Source organism: Fusarium oxysporum, chromosome 3 (genome assembly GCF_000149955.1).
Source record: "Fusarium oxysporum f. sp. lycopersici 4287 chromosome 3, whole genome shotgun sequence".
NCBI classification, from domain to species: domain Eukaryota; kingdom Fungi; phylum Ascomycota; class Sordariomycetes; order Hypocreales; family Nectriaceae; genus Fusarium; species Fusarium oxysporum.
In genome coordinates, this window is record NC_030988.1 from 3,364,585 (window position 1) to 3,382,871 (window position 18,287).

The 18,287-nt window shown below is 50.1% G+C and overlaps 7 protein-coding genes across 7 annotated transcripts; 4 read left to right on the forward strand and 3 right to left on the reverse strand.

Annotated features, from left to right (window-relative positions):
• Positions 1 to 320: 320 nt before the first annotated feature.
• FOXG_06687 (potassium/sodium efflux P-type ATPase, fungal-type) lies at positions 321 to 3,752 on the forward strand (the record flags this gene model as incomplete). Its single annotated transcript, XM_018385356.1, has 4 exons — positions 321 to 569; positions 683 to 1,565; positions 1,607 to 3,054; positions 3,108 to 3,752. The coding sequence occupies 4 exons, from the start codon at positions 321 to 323 to the stop codon at positions 3,750 to 3,752; spliced, it is 3,225 nt and encodes a 1,074-aa protein (XP_018242668.1).
• Positions 3,753 to 6,740: 2,988 nt separating this feature from the next.
• On the reverse strand, positions 6,741 to 6,899 carry FOXG_06688 (uncharacterized protein; the record flags this gene model as incomplete). The annotated part of the gene is made up of 1 exon (XM_018385357.1): positions 6,741 to 6,899. One exon carries the CDS (start codon positions 6,897 to 6,899, stop codon positions 6,741 to 6,743), a length of 159 nt encoding a protein of 52 aa, XP_018242669.1.
• Positions 6,900 to 7,690: 791 nt separating this feature from the next.
• FOXG_06689 (HAL protein kinase) lies at positions 7,691 to 8,818 on the reverse strand (the record flags this gene model as incomplete). The annotated part of the gene is made up of 2 exons (XM_018385358.1): positions 7,691 to 7,813; positions 7,877 to 8,818. 2 exons carry the CDS (start codon positions 8,816 to 8,818, stop codon positions 7,691 to 7,693), a joined length of 1,065 nt encoding a protein of 354 aa, XP_018242670.1.
• A 1,176-nt stretch (positions 8,819 to 9,994) lies between these two features.
• FOXG_19346 (uncharacterized protein) lies at positions 9,995 to 11,229 on the forward strand (the record flags this gene model as incomplete). Its single annotated transcript, XM_018399559.1, has 2 exons — positions 9,995 to 10,091; positions 10,187 to 11,229. 2 exons carry the CDS (start codon positions 9,995 to 9,997, stop codon positions 11,227 to 11,229), a joined length of 1,140 nt encoding a protein of 379 aa, XP_018242671.1.
• Positions 11,230 to 11,947: 718 nt separating this feature from the next.
• On the reverse strand, positions 11,948 to 13,932 carry FOXG_06690 (uncharacterized protein; the record flags this gene model as incomplete). The annotated part of the gene is made up of 5 exons (XM_018385359.1): positions 11,948 to 12,800; positions 12,895 to 13,490; positions 13,562 to 13,668; positions 13,744 to 13,812; positions 13,884 to 13,932. 5 exons carry the CDS (start codon positions 13,930 to 13,932, stop codon positions 11,948 to 11,950), a joined length of 1,674 nt encoding a protein of 557 aa, XP_018242672.1.
• A 357-nt stretch (positions 13,933 to 14,289) lies between these two features.
• Positions 14,290 to 14,475, forward strand: FOXG_19347 (uncharacterized protein; the record flags this gene model as incomplete). Its single annotated transcript, XM_018399560.1, has 1 exon — positions 14,290 to 14,475. The coding sequence occupies one exon, from the start codon at positions 14,290 to 14,292 to the stop codon at positions 14,473 to 14,475; it is 186 nt and encodes a 61-aa protein (XP_018242673.1).
• A 1,663-nt stretch (positions 14,476 to 16,138) lies between these two features.
• Positions 16,139 to 18,223, forward strand: FOXG_06691 (Na+-exporting ATPase; the record flags this gene model as incomplete). Its single annotated transcript, XM_018385360.1, has 4 exons — positions 16,139 to 16,387; positions 16,499 to 17,381; positions 17,440 to 18,156; positions 18,216 to 18,223. 4 exons carry the CDS (start codon positions 16,139 to 16,141, stop codon positions 18,221 to 18,223), a joined length of 1,857 nt encoding a protein of 618 aa, XP_018242674.1.
• Between the last annotated feature and the right edge of the window lie 64 nt (positions 18,224 to 18,287).

Sequence of the window (18,287 nt, forward strand, 5' to 3'; positions counted from 1 at the left end):
GTTCTTAATAATAGCGTGCGGCCTGTGCGTCGTCATGTGTAATTTCACCAACCATCTCTTCAAACCCGACTATTTACTGCCAAGCCGCCAAGAACAACTTCCAGTTCAACACCTAACCATGAACCGAACCAAACTCGCCTAGCACCTGGTCCAAATTCCTCCCTCGCCGTCACTGTCGCCACTTACGTCACGCAGGAGTTAGCCCCTGACAACCCCCGCATATACTCTGGGTTTATTTACAGCCCTTGCTTCCTCCGGTTGCGGTTCTCATTTTTCTCTCTAACAGCTCTGTCATCTTTACAGAAATTGAGACCTTCACAATGAATCAAAAACCAGGTGAAGAACCTGCCCACGTCTCGGGTCAGGCCAATTCGCCCATGTCGGCGCCGGCACATGCCCTCTCGTTTCGACAAGTCGCCGAGGAACTCAATGCCAATCTCGAGGATGGATTGACCACCGAAGAAGCGAAGAGACGCCTCAGCCAGTATGGCTCGAATGAGTTCGGCGAACAAGAGGGCGTCCAGCCTCTCAAGATTCTTCTAGGCCAGGTTGCCAATGCTTTGACTCTAGTGAGATGTCCCATTACCCCCCCTTTGACTTGAACGCATGACACCATTCATGTCGAGTTGAAGGTTTTTTTAGGCAATGGTAGAGTCGCTGATTTGGTGATGGGGTGAATTAGGTGCTTATTCTCGCTATGGCAGCATCACTCGGCATCCAGTCGTGGATTGAGGGTGGCGTAATTGCTGCCGTTATCCTCCTGAACATCGTTGTTGGATTTCTTCAAGAATTTAAAGCGGCAAAGACCATGGACTCTCTCCGCTCACTTAGTTCGCCTACCGCCCATGCTGTCCGCAATGGAAACAACGAGGTTGTGGTTACAGCAGAGATCGTACCTGGTGATATGGTGGAGTTGAAAACAGGTGACACTATCCCTGCTGATATCCGCCTCGTTGAGGCTGTCAATTTTGAGACCAACGAAGCATTGCTCACCGGAGAGTCACTGCCCGTTCGAAAGGAAATCAACACTACGTTCCCTGATGACACCGGCCCTGGCGACCGTCTCAATGTTGCTTATAGCTCCTCAACAGTTACTAAAGGACGAGCTCGTGGAATTGTTTTTGCTACCGGAACTTACACTGAGATCGGCCAAATCGCTGTTGCCCTTCGTGGCAAGTCCTCCCGCCGCCGCGAGCCCAAGAGAGATGCTGAGGGAAAGGCCTCGGCGGGCCGTTGGATGCAAGCCTGGACTCTGACCTTCTCCGATGCTGTTGGGCGCTTTCTGGGTGTCAACGTTGGGACGCCCCTTCAACGCAAGCTCGCCAAGCTGGCCATCTTGCTGTTGGGAGTGGCTATCGTCTGCGCTATTATTGTTCTGGGAGCCAACGAGTTCAACACTAAGAAGGAGGTCATCATCTATGCTGTTGCAACCGGTCTCTCCATGATTCCTGCTTCTCTTATCGTTGTGCTCACTATCACCATGGCCGCCGGCACTAAGCGTATGGTTCAGAGACATGTAATCGTGCGCAATCTGAAGAGCCTCGAAGCCCTAGGCGCGGTAACCAGTAAGTCATCCAAGGTGACCTTCCTGCCACTCTACTAACAGCCCAAGACATTTGTTCAGACAAGACAGGCACCTTGACCCAAGGCACCATGATCGTCAAGAAGGCGTGGGTTCCTGGACGAGGCACATACTCCATCGGTGCCACCAACGAGCCCTTCAACCCTACCATGGGTGACCTAGGCCTCCAAGAAACTCAGCCTAAGGATATCGACTTCCAAGCTGAGGACTCTGAAGGTGCCGTCATCAATCCTGAGCAGCTCGCGGCCCAAGACGGTGCCCTTCAAGCCTACCTCAACATCGCCTCGTTAGCCAATCTCGCCACTGTCCACCAAGTTGAGGGTGAATGGCATGGTCGTGGTGATCCTACCGAAATTGCTATTCAGGTTTTCGCCTCACGATTCAACTGGAACCGATGTCAACTTGCAAGTGGTGAGAAGCCTCGCTGGCGCGAAGTTGCCGAGTTTCCATTTGACTCTGATGTTAAGAAGATGTCCGTGATCTTCGAGGATAGTGAATCTCAGAAGCAATGGGTCTTTACTAAGGGTGCTGTTGAGCGTGTCTTGACCTCATGCCCTGTTTATGCTGTTGGCGATGAGATCCGAGAACTGGGAGATGATGTCAAAGAGGACGTCCTTCGCAATATGGAATCACTCGCTCGCTTAGGTCTGAGAGTTCTTGCCCTGGCTAGCCGCACTGATATTCCCCACGTCACCGATAACGAAGCCGATCTGGACCGATCCCAGTTTGAGAATGATCTCATCTTTCGAGGATTGATTGGTCTTTATGACCCTCCTCGTCCTGAGTCCGCATCGTCGGTCAAGATGTGCCACCAGGCCGGAATCAGTGTTCATATGCTTACTGGTGACCATCCCGAAACTGCCCGAGCTATTGCCCTGGAGGTTGGCATTCTGCCTGAGAAGATTTCGCAGATCCCCAAGGACGTTGCCAAATCCATGGTCATGGCCGCATCTGAATTTGACAAGTTAACTGATGCTGAGGTCGACAATCTTCCTCTACTGCCGCTTGTTGTTGCACGGTGCGCTCCCCAAACGAAGGTACGCATGATTGAGGCCCTGCACCGCCGTAAAGCTTTCGTTGCTATGACTGGTGATGGCGTCAACGACTCGCCAAGTCTAAAGCGGTCCGATGTTGGTATCGCGATGGGCTTGGCCGGATCAGATGTAGCCAAAGAGGCTTCCGACATCGTCCTCATGGATGATAACTTCGCATCGATTCTGAATGCTGTGGAAGAAGGTCGACGCATGTTTGATAATATCCAAAAGTTTATTCTCCATGTTCTTGCGGAGAATATCGCCCAGGCGTGCACTCTCCTTATTGGGCTAGCCTTCAAGGATCGCAATGGATTGTCTGTTTTTCCCTTGGCCCCAGTCGAAATTCTGTGGATTATCATGATCACTTCCGGTATGCCAGATATGGGCCTTGGCTTTGAGATTGCGGCACCTGATATCATGCAGCGCCCACCCCAGAATGTGAGTATTCGTTCTTGATATTCTATGTATGCACTTTGCTAACATCGCAATAGTTGAAACAAGGCGTTTTTACCCCAGAGCTACTCCTTGATATGGTAGTCTATGGCCTCTGGATGGCAGCCCTATGCCTAGCCTCATTTGTTCTGGTCCTCTACGGCTTTGGTCGTGGCGCCGATGATATCGGTGAGAACTGTAACAACAGTTATAGTGAGGACTGTAAAGTTATTTTCAGAGCCCGTTCGACCACCTTTGCCTGCCTCACGTGGTTTGCGCTATTCCTGGCTTGGGAAATGATCAACATGCGGCGATCATTCTTCCGTATGCAGCCCAAGAGCAAGCGATACTTTACTCAGTGGATGCATGACGTCTGGCGCAACTCCTTCCTATTCTGGGCTATTGTCGCGGGCTTTGTTACAATGTTTCCTATCATCTATATCCCCGGACTGAACACTGTCGTTTTCAAGCACGCGCCGATCTCATGGGAGTGGGGCATTGTTTTTATCGCGGCGGTGGTCTTCTTTATGGGGATCGAATTTTGGAAATGGCTTAAGCGAGTCTACTTCCGCCGCCAGGCTCGTAAGGTGTCTGGTAACGTTGCGGATTTGGAGACTCGTGTTTTTGGACGCTACTACAACATGGGTACCGGCAGCCAGGATGAAGAGACAGGAGCCAGTGCGGGAGAGAAGGTGGCTCAGTAAGTCGCGTTCGGCCGATGAGATGCAAGCAGACCAACATATTCTGAGCATTATGCCAGCTCCTTCTTGTGGCCTGCCATAGAGGCATCCTGGGACGGAGAATTGAAGATTTATAGAATAGGTAAAGTCCTTGCGGATAGGTAAGTATGGGATGTGCCTTTGATGAGATGTAGATTTTGGTAAAGTTACGTAGCTCAGCAATAGTGAGTAATACGAACCATAATGCATCCGGAAATCTAAAGGGTGAAAAAGGAAACCGATCACCCACACTGTTTATAACACAGGTGGTAGCTGGCAGTTAGGCCGACGGTGTAATCTTTGTAGGTTTTACATGCTGGTTAGCCGATCACAATACAAAGAAAAGCGAGGACAAGGAAGTCAGATCATAGCTAAAAAAGGATTATAGTTACGAAACCGAGCCCCAACATTACAGACGCTGAGCTAGCAAGTCGCTTTATGGCTTTTGATGTTCAGACCAACTTGGGCATCAACCAGTTATGACATCTAAATATTGTTTATTATGCACCGAATCCAGATCTATGCCAACATATTAAGGCATCATAAGTTTTACAGTCTAACTACAGGGTAAAAAACTATAAAACAAATTTAGTATAAAAATAGCATAGAGTGATACTCAATCTTGACAGGAAGGGAATGAGACGACGAAACTAGTAGTTGTTAAATCTTTTTATGTTAAAATCAATTCTACCCTTGCAAGACGCTCAATTGCAGTCGCCTTGGACCAGTCCATCAGCAATCCACGAGCTAGGCGCATAAGTAATAGAACCCATCAAAACGCCCGACATAAGTCCAGCTCTGGGAAAAAGTAATAAACCACTTCAGGCGCCTCGCAGCATTTCAATGTTAGACGGGGGACCTACAGGTGACAGCTCTCTACATCAGATGACATACGCTTCCTAGCACGCGACAACGACCCCTCACTCGCTACCTTTGTTTGTTTGTTTGTTTGTTTGTTTGTATATTTTTCGTCTGGGTGGCTGTAACGAAGCCAGATCTCCTACTGGAGCAAAAGACGTGCTGAGCTAGCTAGGTACAGGGAAACCCCGCTTCCTTCACCATCCAGCATACCAATGGCACAAAAGGTGCTGTATTTCTCAAGCCCGTCACCCGTCAGCGGGTTCGGGGGCAATCTACTGTCGAGCTTTTTCCACCGACCAGAATTCTCTCACGCATCACTACATCTGCTGACGCAGTCCACAATCTCCAGTAACCAAGTTGTAGCTCGTAGTCGACTGTCGTGGCGGCAGGGAAAAACCTTGGGAAGGAATCAGAGGCCGGCGGTGCGGCTTGCCTTCAAAGGGGAAAAACCCATCGCAATCGGCGTCGTTGATCGGGAGGATGTCGCTACCGATGCCACGGGCACCGTCCTCCGATATCTAAGGCGTTCTGGTTCTGAGGTGCCGCCATTAGATCCGACAAAGGTGTTGTCAGAGAAGGTGAACTCTCCAAAATTCCTTCTCTGAAAACTGCTGTTAGGGAGCCGATGGCGTCCCCGCAGTATTGTGTGGCCGAGTAGCCCGTAGAAAATCCCGCTCCTAACAGTGCACTAACAGTGCGTGCCAAGAAAGAATTTTTACAGGGGAGAGTTGTCACTCGCTACCTTCACGCCGATAGACCTTGTGTCGCAGGGTAGGCATTAGTAATCTAGCTATATGCTTTAAGTAACTCTGCGGGATGGAATACCCCGCACAAGAGACAACTTAAGACATCAATCAACACATTTGCTGCTGCTCATCATATTCACTCTAACCCTTTAAGCACGCTAAGTGCGACACCTTGCGTGCAATGTAATCATTGTCCTCTGAAAAGCGGGGCTGCTGGTTCTGGACGCCTTGGCGGGTTACTTGGCGCTGTCATCTTCCACTCGTTAAGATCTCTCGACCCGCGCCCCAAGGCAATGCTAATCTGTCACACCTTGGGGACAAGGCGTAATAATGACCGTGCGAAGCAGCTATTGACTACTGTCATTGACTTCTCTTTGTTACTAGTTATCGCTTGGAGGCACCAATGTGCGTTAGATATGTAAAAAGGGAGCTTAGCATGGGTAACCTATATGGATACAGTATCATAATAACAAAGACTCCCACCGTTTTGAAGCCAAGGCCAAGTTATCGGAGTCCTCGGCAGCGAAATCAAGAGTTGAGGCCATACTAGAAGCGGGGTCATCTTGGCGAAGCTCTTGGCAGAAATTCCTAGCAACGTAGTGCTGTATCAGCCCGTTCGCCTGAATCCCTTCCTTGTCTTGTTTAGACTCATTTACCTGGGAGAAAAAATCTGGTTGGCAGTCAATTCTGCATTAAGAAAAGCAACCTACTTTCGCCACCAGCAGTTACAACGTATTCGGACCGCTTTACTGTCGATAAGACTCGAACAGGTGGCCTGTGATTTCGTCTGCGGGTGGTTGGAAGATGCCGCTACAGGAACTTACTGTCCTGCCAGAACCACAAGGTGGTCATGAGTACCATTTAGGCTCCAACCACACGAAGAGACTCACATCAAGGACTCAGAGCAACCTTCGAGCATACGGCGACGGTAGGCGCGCATGCCGTTGCTGGTATCGAGTCAGTGGAACTCTAATAAACATATCACAGCACAGCTTACGTCCGAGAAGCAAGGCTGGCGCGGCAACACTGGTAGAGAGGTGCGGCAAGTGCTGGGAAGTAGCGGGCCGTACGAAGTTCAGTATCGCGTTCGTCTCGTGCAGGAAAAAGGATAATGGAGCGGGCGCAGAACTATATGCAGTCAAGAATGTCCAGCGACAGCCGAAGGAGACAGAACATATGTGCATAAGACGGTCGACCGCAGAGTTTTGTGTTTTAAGCGCGCTTCCGAATGTAATATGCACACTCGAATTGCTCATGGACACAAAGGGTGACTACTGCGAGGTGATGGAGTGCTGCTCTGGTGGTGACTTGCATAACTTGATGCGCATGGTGGGCACGTTGAAGTGGCAGGACGCGGACTGCAATATCAAACAATTGATGCGCGGTGCTGAATATCCATGAGATAGGGGTTGCGCATCTTGAACTCAAGTGTGAGAACCTTCTTTTTACTGGCGACGGCATTCTCAAAATCAGCGACTTTGGCCATAGTGAATGTGTCCGCCTTGGTTGGGACAAAGAGGTTCATACGGTTTCCGGAATCCGAGGCTCGGGTCCATACATCGCTCCTGAGGAAGATCTTACGCACGATACCTTATGGAACGCCGGCAGCAGGAGGGCTTTGGCCCAATCGAATCGTTGCCCCGAGTAACTTCTCTGGTCCGTCAATATTACGGTCGCATTCTAGGAGCTGAAATTTACATCTTGTCTAGTTACACAGTCGAAATACCATATATTGCCTCTTGGACCCCAATCCATCCAGCCGGCTTACGGCATCGCATGTATCGAGATCCGAATGGGGGCCGGAGATCAGACTTTGCAAGGCTAGCGAGTGTTTTTGACCGTGAAATATACCATGTTAGCGCTAAAAACTATACCCTTATGGCAAGGAGATAACACCGCTTGATGACGACGCATCGCCTCGGCCGTTTCCGACATCTTAGGAGATAGTGGAGTTTGAGGGCTGAGCCGTATATAACTAGAGAGTACGCTCCCAATGATCGGTTATCAGCTAAATTGTACGTCGAGCGGGTCGAGCTTAGAAGCTGTCACTTAGAAAGCCGGATATGTCCCAACGTTCATTGTCGAGGGACAGACCAGTTCCCTTGCGTTTCGACCACCGTTAACCTGGCTTCAAGACAGTCGCGAACTACCCTGATTATTTTGAGCATCCTAGCTATCTACTCCTAAGACAAGAGATATGCATATAGCCATAGCGTATGATGATATGACAACGATGTGTAGCTGAGTCTCTTTCTAACCTTTCTAGCTTGTTGCGGGCTTAGATGTAGGTGACGCCACTTTTCAATTATGCCAGCGCTAGAAGGCCGCCTGACAAAGTTGTATGTTTTGACCCCATTGCGACCGCAGGACTTGTGATGCCGTGATACGGCGAAGCGGATTCGGATCTAGCATGCAGTAAATAATATCCCGGCAGTTTGACTAATTGCCTCGTTAGTCAATAGTTTAATCGTGAAAAGCCAAGCACACGGGAACGGAACTTACTGGGTTTAACGACTCAATTGGACTGAAACCTTCCTCTTGACGACGATCCTTGAGATAGTGTGCATATATCTCATCCTGATCCTTTCTGGCCTGATGCCAGAGGTAACTCCCCGTGCGCATGACAATATAAATGACACCGCAAGCCCAGACATCGACTGCTCGGCCATCGTATTCCTGATCTGTATACACTTCTGGAGCGATATATGGTCCTGAACCGCATAACCCGGACATAAGATGGACGTCATTCTCCCAAGCCATGCGAAAGCAGTCGCTGTTGCCGAAATCACTGATCTTGAGGCTGCCGTGCCTGGTAAGCAGCAGATTTTCTGGCTTGAGATCGCGGTGCGCTACACCCATCTCGTGCAAGTACTCGATGCCGCGCATCAACTGCTTAAAGAAGCAGTCCGCCTCCTCTACCTCTAACTTCCCTGCCGAGTACACTAGCGTGAATAGGTCGCCACCTTCGCAGTATTCTATCACCTGGCAGTAGTTCCCCTTCTCATCTGTCAGTAGCTCGAGCGTGCGGATCACATTTGGATGGCGTAGCTCGCTGAGGACGCAGAACTCAGCGGTTAAGCGCCTGATGTACTCATCCTCCGTCTCCCGCGACCGACGCTGGAGCTCCTTCACCGCGTATAGTTCTTCGCCAATTCCATTCTCCTTTTTCTTGCGCGAAACATGGACGATGCCAGATGCGCCATATCCAACCACTTCCTGGCACCTGCCGTACTTTGCCGACAATATAGGTCCCTTATTATCCTCCTGCGGCTGCTTCTTGCTCAGTATTTTCCTCCATCGATCAAATAGCGACCTTTTGCGCAGTTTTTGTTCAATACGGTGCCCATGCCCTTCTTGCAGTGCGATGAACCGCTGCAGCGGCGCAGTGTTGCTGCCATCGAAATTGGTTAAATTTGGAATCAGAGGCGCTTCATCCGCGTTCATGTCAGTTGATACTGCTTTTCGAGTATCAGGTGCCGGCTCTGCAGAGGAGTTCGAGGGCTGCACAGTGCTACCTTCGACCTCTAAATTAGTAGTAGCAGTCGCATTGTGCTGCAGTCGCCTCAGCTTGGCGATGTTTCTCAACGATTCCATAATTAAGGCTTACCCCTCTCGTTACAGCAGAGTGGACCGTAAGTGCTCTCAGGATAGCCGCCCACAACAAGCCTGGGGATGGCTGCGAATATGATGCGGCGGTAGTGAGATTCGCATTTGTCTGCAGGCCACGAACGCAAGAATTGTCGTCTCGAGAAAGCCAAACTCAAGTGTAGACTGTTTAAATCGAAAGTATATCGAGCGAGTCCCCAGATTCCCCGGTTGCAAGAAGGATAGGTTTAGGTGGAAATTACTGTCTTGTTACTCTCCTGTTCTGACCTGTGGCAATATTATTGAGGTAGATACTTCGGTCGTTCGTGTGGCATCTCCACCAAGATTGGCGCCGAAAGTGCGGGCGTAGCCTTTATGTGCTGAGAGTCATTTATGATGCCAGGCTTCTCTTGGCGAAATCAAGCTAAAGTGCTAATGCCATTCTTACACAATAACGGGACTGTGGGAAGACGAATCACCGATATAGTGATACCAGATGGCTAGCAAGAGTTCCGCTTCCGGCACCTCAGATCATGTTAAAAAAAAAAAAATGAAAAAAAAAAAAAAACTGGCAAAGTAATAGCGAAATTCTTTTTGTTGGCCATGGGTTCGAGGAATTGACTGGTAGGCAGCAGAATACTTGAGGCATTTTTGGCTGCCAAGGTTTTGCCAAGATCTTGGCTTGTTGGTGATGACAGGGTATTACATCAGCTGAGTACATACATGCCAATGCAAGCTAGAGCAGGCTACAACACTTCAATATGCACTCCTTCGCAAAAAGCAGCGATTTTGATGACTTCACGATTGAGGGGTGGTTTGGGTACGGCCCCGAGATCACAAGGGAAACTTGGTCACAAGAGATCGCCTTCCAGGCCTCCAAAAAAAATCCAAAGAAATCTCCCAATAAAGAGAATGCTTCTTGTAGATAGTTTCTCAGCTCATAAGGATCCCCAATTTATTTGGTATTATATAATGTTCGATATTATCCCTTATTAACTCCTTAGTCATACAACTCATCTCCTTTAGCCTCTTGATATGGGGGTCTATCAGCATCTCAAGCGCGCACAAAGAAGTGCTTTATACGACTTCACTGGAGGCGGCGGCCTTCAATTATCGAGATTTCAGTTCCTCGGTATGTCGAATTGTCTATAAAAAGTTGCCTTGAGAGCTTGTTATATATATATATTGGCTGGGAAAAGTCAGGTTTTTAGCTAATTGACCGGGAAGTTGTTTTGGAACCACTACGACGAGCAGCTCATGAGCAAACCGAATCTTTAATTCCCAACCTTATTCATCCTGTTACTCCAATAACAGCCAAAAAACAGTTCAATTCGATACGAGATGAGCTTCAAATTCTCAGCAGTCCAACGAGAGCTACCTTAGAAGATGCAGAGTCTTTTTTAGACTATGCAATTATCGCCAAATTGGCGCAGAAGGATATTGTAAAATTACAGAAGGAAAAGCTCGAACTGGAGGCACGCCAGATTCGTAACCCCGATGGAGGTGCTTATACAATCCGGCAGTTGCGTGAGATGGTGTCAGATCGAGCTCAACAGGAATTGCAGATAACTAACAAAAGGCAGGCAAAAGACCAGGAAGCATGGTTCAAGCAGCTTCGCGAGGAAGCCCTCCTCAAAGAAGATAATAGACCGAAATTACGAGGAAGAGCAGCTGCCAAAGCGAAGGCGTCACGAGAAGCTCTAGAGGCAACTCGGTGGGAGGAAATCCACAAAACCTTCACTGATCCAAATACAATTGAGGAGCAACAACGCCAGCTACGACGACGGGAGGTAGCTAATAAGGAAAATCGATTCTTGATGATTACAATGGTACCAAAATCACACCTTGAAGCTATTCCTAACCTCGAGAAATGGGTCGGAGAAAACTCTCGCCCCGGCGAGGCTAACGAGGCTGAAGTTATATATGTTCAAACCGATATCGCCGATGATTTCATCTCGGTAGACTCAACACGAAAGTTACCTTCTTTGCCAGGGACCTCGGGCTCCGATGAGGATGATATTGAGATCAGTACGTGCCCCCAGGTGGTAGCTACCAGAGGCGGCCCTTCTAATCACTCAATGATGCCATTTGGCGTGACAATTGATGTAGAGGAAGAGATTGAAATATCCGTGATGCCTCAGAATGGATGGGGCTACGAGCGTGGGCCGAATCATTATTCTGATGAAGAAGATGAAGGTTATGTAGAGGTGGATTGGGTTATTTTGCCTGCGCCGAGGTCGCGGGGTCGGACTGACCGTTCAAAAAAGTAACAACACAACACGATAGTTTGCAGTTCAATTTGAACGAATTTGCTATTGAGAAGTATATGAGATTACAGCAATTGAATCATATAACCTTTATCTTCATACAACCAAAATTGCCTATCGCAGTTTATACGAAGGTTACGTTATGTGGTTATGGTTTGTACGCGGTTAGAGGTTACGGCACCCCCTCTTAGAAACAGAAGGGGGGGAGGGGCAAAACCACTTTTATCAACCCGCCGGGTAGTTTCGAGTCGTCGCATGTGCTTTGTTTAATGCGGCCTTGTCAAACTTTTAGACATAATTGCTTACCAAGTTCAATCATTACAAGTGTCTTAGAACTGAGGCATGTAAAGCAAACTTCGGCATGCTTATCTACCTCGAGAAATATTAAGGTTGCGCGTTACTCTGGTGCTCTCTACTGGTAACTCATGAGCCCCAAAAGTGTGATAGGGCTCTCTTATCTCTATACGTAAATAAGTATCGGAGAATACCTCTTTTGAAGTCAGACTTGTCCTTAAAGCTTGCTGTCATCGTTTTTTTTTTTTTTTTTTTTTTTTTTTTCGAACTTACAGTTTCCATCACGAGAAAGTCACGAAAGGGCAAGCTGTGTAAACGAGTGACATGATATATAACGTAACAGGCCATGTGTCCTTGTGGAACTAAAACGAGAGGAGAGGTTAGGGCAAAGACCCATACTGACTAACCTACATACCAGTCTCCATTCTTAGACAAATCTCAAACCACCCTTCTTCTTCGGAGATTGGCGCCCCTTGCCAAGATCCTCATCATCAGAAAACTCATGATCCTCATTAGCAGACCTGCTAACCGGCAAGCCAACAGCATTGGCATCGACATGGCGACTAAAGCGGTTGTACGCAATAAAAGTATCCTTATCGCCAGCCACCGCATTGGCAGGGGTGGCAACCTGCATCGAAATGCGCCTCAGCTCAACAGCATCCTCCTTGATAGGCGCCTTGCCGGTGTAGTGATAAAAGACGTTGAGTGCAGGGATCGATAGACCGTGGACAATGATGGAAAACAGCACGAGCCAGTAAACTGTCGGCCCCATAGCTCGAACAAGGTTGGTCTCCTCCTCATCACCCTCACCATCATGCGGAAACAAATGTCTGGCGTGCTCAACATAGAAAACGGCGCCAGCGCCGATGGGTCCGAAATAACCCATGAAGAGTGCCTCTTTCCAGTTTGTGCAAACACCAGGCATCAGCTTATAAAAGGCAAAAATGGCAGGTAATCGGCGGAAGATGAGAACGAGGAGTCCAAGACCTAGAAGACGACCCCATGTGATGCCAGTGCCAGTAGGGTCGTTGAAGTCTGACCAAGGCAGAATAGCACCGATGTACATGAATCCGCCGAAATTGAGAAGGACGTCAACACATGAATTAACTTCGTCGTGACGGAGTTCAGTCTCGCGGAGGTAGTGGCCGTCCCAGTTCAAGGCGCAGCCAGCGACGAAGCAGGCCAAAAGGTCGTCAGTGCCGAGAGCTCCGCAGGTTCCGACGATGAACAGGCCCAGGGCTGTGGGAAAGAGGACGTAAGACTCGTTATCGATCCACTTCCTGTATAAGATAGGATTAGAACAAGGTGGAAAATGGCAGACAATGAATACTGCAGGTGTTGATATGATGTTGCGGCGTTGTAGAGATCACTTACCATCTCAGAGCAAGGCGAACAGCCTTGCAAGATCCATACCCAACAACGGCACCATATGCAATGGACAAGACAATGGTATACAGCCACGTCTCAACGAACCATTCTGTGAGAGCCACTCCAACTCCACCACCCAGACGTCCAACCTCACCAGCACGAGCCATCAAAGTATGAGCAACGGAATGACCAGCTTCACCTGCAGCTCCAGCCTTGGCACCAGCACCAGGGATCTCTGCGTGCTGAATCAAGTATGTAGCAAGCATCAAAAACGGGAAACCGAAACCGTCGTTGGCACCCGCTTCGGCAGAGATGATCTCGCGTAGTGGACGAGCGACATATTTATCGGCGAAAGGGCCTTTGGCGATGGCCTGTGAGAGGATGGGATCGGTGCAGGTGACGCAGGAGCCGATGACGAGAGCGGCCAGGAGTGTTAACTTGGGAATCGTGAGCATGATACAGGCTGTTGTACAGAGCCACATGACGGTCATGATGGGGAGAAGACAAAGTGCCATTTCTTTCCACCGTGCGAGACCATATTTGGCTGGGAGTTGGTAGCCTGCGATGACGAGCTGAACGCCAATCATAACCCGAGCGACGCCCTAGTTCTTTGGGATCAGTATTTGCTCGTAGCGTCTTGTAGATAAGCTGCGTGGGATGGCTGGGGACAAACCAGAGTGATGGCGTTAGTCTGGCCTGGTTCGGCAGAGCCCCATTTCTCGCTCTCGATAAATTTGGCTGCTAAAGGTCCAAGGATGACGCCAATGAAGACGGCGGGGACTAGGAGGTGTTAGATACTGTAGTGATGTGAAGGCAGAGGACGAAAGGACTGGAATGGGGATGTGGGGTACTGACGGGCTTCACCAAGATACCAAGCCTGCTTGATCTTGACCGAGATGATGCCATAGAGAATCGTGAAGGCGCCTAGATACAAACATGTAAGCAAAGGCCTTAGCGGCAAGAGCCAAGAGATGGATGGGCGCCAAGGTACGGACCCAAGACGCTGAGCACGATGTTCAGCTCGCTAAGGTTCAGGACAGGCATCTTGGCGATGTCACCGTGTGCCTCGAAATAATAAGATGGACAGAGGAAAAGGGAGAAAAGAGAAAAAAATAGAAAAGGGGAAAAGGAAAAGAAAAGAGAAAAAAAAAAAATATAATAGAGGTCCAGCCTATGAAAACAAAAAGAGATGGAAAGGAAGCTAAGTCATTCTCCGGGGGCTATCCGTTCATCTTTAAAGGCATCTGCATCAACCGAGATAAGGGATATTTTAGCCAGCGCCAGACGAACTAGGGGAGAGCTAATGGCTCCGAAACGGCAAGGAACAACAGTCTTCATAAATAGGGCCTAAAAAAAAGGAAACAGAACAAAAAGAGAGAGGCTAGAAAAAGATCCACGTCCATGACACGCTCGGTGATTCCGCTGGCGATTCAAGCGATGACAACACGTCTCTCGCCAGCACTCCTCTTGAGTCTCTCGGTCCTCGATAAGGAGGATGCAGAGCAGAGTCGGTGTCTGGGCGAGGTGGGTGAAACTCTTGACAACGGCGCCATCGCTGGTGGCGGTTGTCTTGGCGTCGGGGGTTGATGAGGAGTTATCTTGGCGATCACAATTAGAGGTGGAGACTCGAGTCAGGGAGACGCTATTTGGAATTCTGCTGGAGGGTTATGGAAATGGAAATCGGTCGCGTGTCTATCCGACGGGAGCCTCGTCTGGAGTACACAACTGGCCGTTTTCGGGCGTTTAAAATAAGCATAAAAAGGCGTGTCGGACATGGTGCTTTCACAGTCTCTCAATCTCGCAACCATTTCACTTATTCGCCATGGATATCAGAAGGAACGGGGTAACGAATTATGGACCGTCTGTTTTAGCGCGTGTTGCCGCGGCTGTGAATAGCCTCGAGACAGGTTCCGTCCGTGTCTCGAGTTGTAGGGTCGAAGCTGCATTGGGAACCTTGAATGGACAGGAGAAACGCAGATCCTTGTCGACTTGTCCAGGGTCAGGTTGTGTGGAGGCCGGGACTTTGAGGACCAACCGGATCACTCCAAGTCTCAGATTCGGAATCTATAATATTTTTAAGCATAAAAATGTCCACAAGATTAAAAAAAAAAACCCTTGGCTTCTCCTGCGGCCATTGTTTTTACTGTCTCCGCGCTACTACCCTGGAGAGGGAATACCCCCAGGCCCGCCCAGATCCGAAACATGATACGTCAGCAGAATATCACGGCGCTTTGACATCGGGGCTGCAACTCATGTCAAACAGTAATTGCGTGAAAACGATAGATCCCGAGAGATCTGCGCTTTTTCTTCCATCGACGGGGCTCCACACAAGGAGCCTCAAAAACTCCTAAATATAGATGTGAGTAAAAAGCGTTCCTCGATCCCCCGCGGGGGGGAGGGGGTGGTGGGACTCTTCCGCTCGCTACAGATCAAGCCCATCAGTATTGGCCCGAGGTCGAGGGCGCCGACGAGATGGACTTGCAAACACCAGCTGTGTCAATGTGCGGGGGATGCCTTACCAGGTAATGTTCCATGACTGTTTCTTGGGCAATGTCATGAAGGTTCCTCAAGCTAATGTTCCATAAGGTGACCTATCATGTGTGCTTTTTACGGAAATAGAATATGAAAACTCGGGAGCATATCGGAACTCTCAGCAAACGCCACGCCAGCCTCCGCCCATACCGGACTAGTTTCTTTGCTCCTCTCTTCTCTTTCCCAGGACACCTGCTAAGACAGTTATCAAAGTCCTCGCCAGGGCCTACCAGGCCCAAAGCCACGGTGCGGGACGGCTAGTCGACACGCGAGCATCTTATGTCCAGCCAATTCTCCATCCTGATTCCCTGGACGCTGCTTTTTCATGTGCTCTCCCTCTTGGCGGAGGGGGGGAAGTGGGGTTGGATCGGGAGGCAGACGGCACGCACCTCAGGATAGGTTGAAAGGGAAAGTTACGTGTACGGGACTAACTCCGCTGTGTGTCCTTGTGTTGGGTCCATGATAAAAGGGACATGATCTTCTGTCGTCCTTCTGGCTCTTGTTTCTCTCTCTTCTCTTACTCTTCAAATTTCTTCACCAGTCAAAGACCCTCAGTGCAGTGACTTTCTAGCCTATTCCTTCTGTCCACGTATTTCCTCTCGGCTATCTTGCCACCTTCCCAAGCAAGAACAGCACAGAACTAGAGCCCTCGAAAAAACAACCTCTTGTCCCATCTAATCGTCCTCCTACCGCGCCGGATGAAATACTCCCAATCGCCATGAGCCAGCAGTTGATCGAGGAGGCGCCTCATGTCTCCGGGCAATCCAACACGCCCATGACGGCGCCCGCCCACGCCCTCACCTTCGAACAAGTCGCCGAGCAGCTTCAGTGTCATACCGTCGACGGCTTGAGGACGGCCGAAGCCGAGAGACGTCTTAAGGAGTGCGGCCGCAACGAGTTCGACGAGCAGCAGGGTGTCCAGCCCATCAAGATCTTCATCGGTCAGATTGCCAACGCTTTGACTCTAGTGAGATGTCCACCATTCCATGGCCCTTCCAAGGAATCTCACAGCGACTTTGCCCACGTTGTCCTTGATTGTGAGCCTCGGAGGGAGATTTACTGATTCGCTGATTTGTAGGTGCTCATCCTCGCCATGGCGGCTTCCTTTGGAATCCAGTCTTGGATTGAAGGCGGCGTTGTTGCTGCAGTCATCATGCTCAACATCGTCGTGGGTTTCTTCCAGGAGTTCCAAGCTGCCAAGACCATGGACTCCCTCCGCTCGCTAAGTTCCCCCACAGCTCATGCCGTGCGCGATGGGAATAATCAGGTTATCGTGACTGCTGAGATTGTCCCTGGTGACTTGGTCGAGCTCAAGACGGGCGATACCATCCCTGCTGATACCCGCCTTATTGAAGCTGTCAACTTCGAGACCAACGAAGCTCTCCTCACTGGAGAGTCTCTCCCTGTCCGAAAGGAGACGGCGTCCATTTTCCCTGATGATACCGGCCCTGGTGACCGCCTCAACGTCGCCTATAGCTCGTCGACTGTCACCAAGGGTCGTGCTCGTGGTATCGTCTTCGCTACTGGTATCTACACCGAAATCGGCCAGATCGCTGTTGCTCTCCGTGGCAAGTCCTCTCGTCGTCGTGAGCCCAAGCGCCGCGAAGATGGAACTGCCTCGACTGGTCGCTGGATGCAGGCTTGGACCTTGACCTTTTCTGATGCTGTTGGCCGTTTCCTCGGCGTCAACGTTGGAACCCCCCTCCAGCGCAAACTGTCCAAGCTGGCCCTTCTTCTTTTGGGAACTGCTATTGCCTGTGCCATTATTGTCCTCGGTTCCAACGAGTTCAACACTAAGCGGGAGGTCATCATCTACGCTGTAGCCACTGGCTTATCCATGATCCCGGCTTCTCTGATTGTCGTTCTTACTATTACCATGGCCGCTGGCACGAAACGCATGGTCCAGAGGAACGTCATAGTCCGCAACCTCAAGAGTCTCGAGGCCCTTGGTGGAGTCACTAGTATGTCCCGTCGTGGTCCTCCATCCCGAGTCGAACCTGTTACTAACACTCGTATTAGACATCTGCTCTGACAAGACCGGTACCCTTACCCAGGGCACCATGATCGTCAAGAAGGCATGGATTCCTGGCCGTGGTACCTATTCAGTCGGCGCTACTAGCGAGCCCTTCAACCCCACCCAGGGACAACTTGGTCTCCAGGATGCTCAGCCCAAGGACATCGACTTCCAGCTTAGTGACGCCGAAGGCACCCCCATCAATCCCGAGGAGGTCGTTGCCAGGGATCCCACACTCCAGGAATACTTGAACGTTGCTTCTCTGGCTAACCTCGCCACTGTCCATCAGGTTCAAGGCGAATGGCATGGCCGTGGCGACCCCACTGAGATTGCCATCCAAGTCTTTGCCTCGCGATTTAACTGGAACCGTCTCCGCCTCGCTACAGGAGAGAAGCCTCAATGGCACGAGGTTGCCGAGTTCCCGTTCGACTCTGACGTGAAGAAGATGTCTGTCATTTTCGAACATGATCAGTCGCAGAAGCAATGGGTCTTCACCAAGGGCGCTGTTGAGCGAGTCCTTTCCTCTTGCCCCCGCTATGCTGTCGGTGATGAGATCAAGCACCTCACGCCAGATGTTGAGCAAGATATTCTCAGAAACATGGAGGCTCTTGCCCGACTTGGACTCCGAGTTCTCGCCCTCGCCAGCCGAACTGATATTCGCCACGTTATCGACAACGAAGCTGAACTGGACCGAGGTCTTTTCGAGACTGACCTTGTCTTCCGTGGCCTTATCGGCCTGTACGATCCCCCTCGCCCCGAGTCTGCGCCTTCTGTCCGTCAGTGCCATGAGGCCGGCATCAGCGTTCACATGCTCACTGGTGACCACCCTGAGACTGCCCGTGCTATCGCTCTT